The sequence below is a fragment of the Pteropus medius genome, unplaced genomic scaffold, assembly GCF_902729225.1.
Source record: "Pteropus medius unplaced genomic scaffold, Ma_sr-lr_union100, whole genome shotgun sequence".
NCBI classification, from domain to species: domain Eukaryota; kingdom Metazoa; phylum Chordata; class Mammalia; order Chiroptera; family Pteropodidae; genus Pteropus; species Pteropus medius.
Genome location: NW_024344437.1, coordinates 4,667,664 through 4,668,888, shown reverse-complemented (window position 1 = coordinate 4,668,888; position 1,225 = coordinate 4,667,664). Strand labels below are relative to the sequence as shown.

Genomic DNA, 1,225 nt, shown 5'->3' with positions numbered 1-1,225 from the left:
TCTCTCTTCCTTATTACGAATTATAAAGTTATATTATTTTTTCATGGTTTTATCATTTTTTATTTTTATTATGGTGACATTAATTGATGAAATCCAATAAATTTCAAGTGTAAAATTCAACAGCAAGTCATATATATATATGTACATATATATATATATATATCTCACATTGTATGTTTAACTAACTCAGTGAATAAAATTATAGAACTTATTCTAAAAGTAAATGGAAGAGTAATTATTTATTTTTCCCATCCAACATAGTTTTGCGATATGGAACTTATTTAAAATCTGATGCCATTTCAAAAGTATTTATTCACATAAAATTCCAGGAATAGATCTATTTTGTTTTCATCCCATAAGAAGTTTATTGTCTTCGAGACACTGCACTGTAGACTCTTCTCCTCGAGAAGGGTTTTCCAGAGGTGGAACCATGGTCCAGATGAGCTGCTTATTTGCCATTTTCATAGGCAGCTGGAATCTTCCTTTTGGATTTTTTAAACTCCTGGGTCCCCCATGTGTAGACGAGATAAAACACTACAAATGGTGGTGAGGCACAAAGGATGGACGCCTGAGTGAGGGGCAGCATGTTGGGATCACCCTTGCTCAAGTGTGGGAAGATGCGCTGCTCCAAGGGTGACAAGCCGTAGGTGGTCACGTGCCGGTACCATGTCAGCTTCCCGAAGGCATGGCCCATGGTGGCCACAGTGCCAGGGTCACCTCGCCCTCCACAGTCACAGAATACACTGGCCTCCGTCTAGGAATATATCTATTTAAAAAATAAATTTGAATTATGTACTACAAAATTCAGAAACATACGTTTTATGTGTTAGGATTTTTTTTTCCAGATCACCATAGCTGAGTGTGATGTTAGCATAAACATGATCAATAACAGGTTGCTCAAATATTTTGTCCTCTTTCAATAGTTCTTATTAGTATTTGCTGTGAAAAATAAAAAACTATTTCTAAAAGTCTATCAGCATACTACTTGATGGAGGAAGCAAAGTGGTTAACTATTTTCAGCTCTCAACCTCTAGAATATAAGTTAAAAAGGGAGAAAGACGGAAAGGGAGAAAGGACAGGAAGCAGGGAGGAAGGGAAGGAGGAAAGGGAAGGGAGAAGGTTACGAGAAGGGAGAAGCAGAAATCGGAGGGATGCGTCTACAAGCAAAGAAGGCCAAGGATGGCCCTCTGTCACCGGAAGCTAAGAACAGGCAACCAAGGACCCT

The 1,225-nt window shown here is 38.4% G+C and overlaps 1 protein-coding gene across 1 annotated transcript; it reads right to left on the bottom strand.

The window, feature by feature from the left end:
• Nucleotides 1-448: 448 nt before the first annotated feature.
• On the bottom strand, nt 449-694 carry LOC120610685 (cytochrome b-c1 complex subunit 8-like). Its single transcript, XM_039873095.1, has one exon. The coding sequence runs from the start codon at nt 692-694 to the stop codon at nt 449-451; it is 246 nt and encodes an 81-aa protein (XP_039729029.1).
• Between the last annotated feature and the right edge of the window lie 531 nt (nt 695-1,225).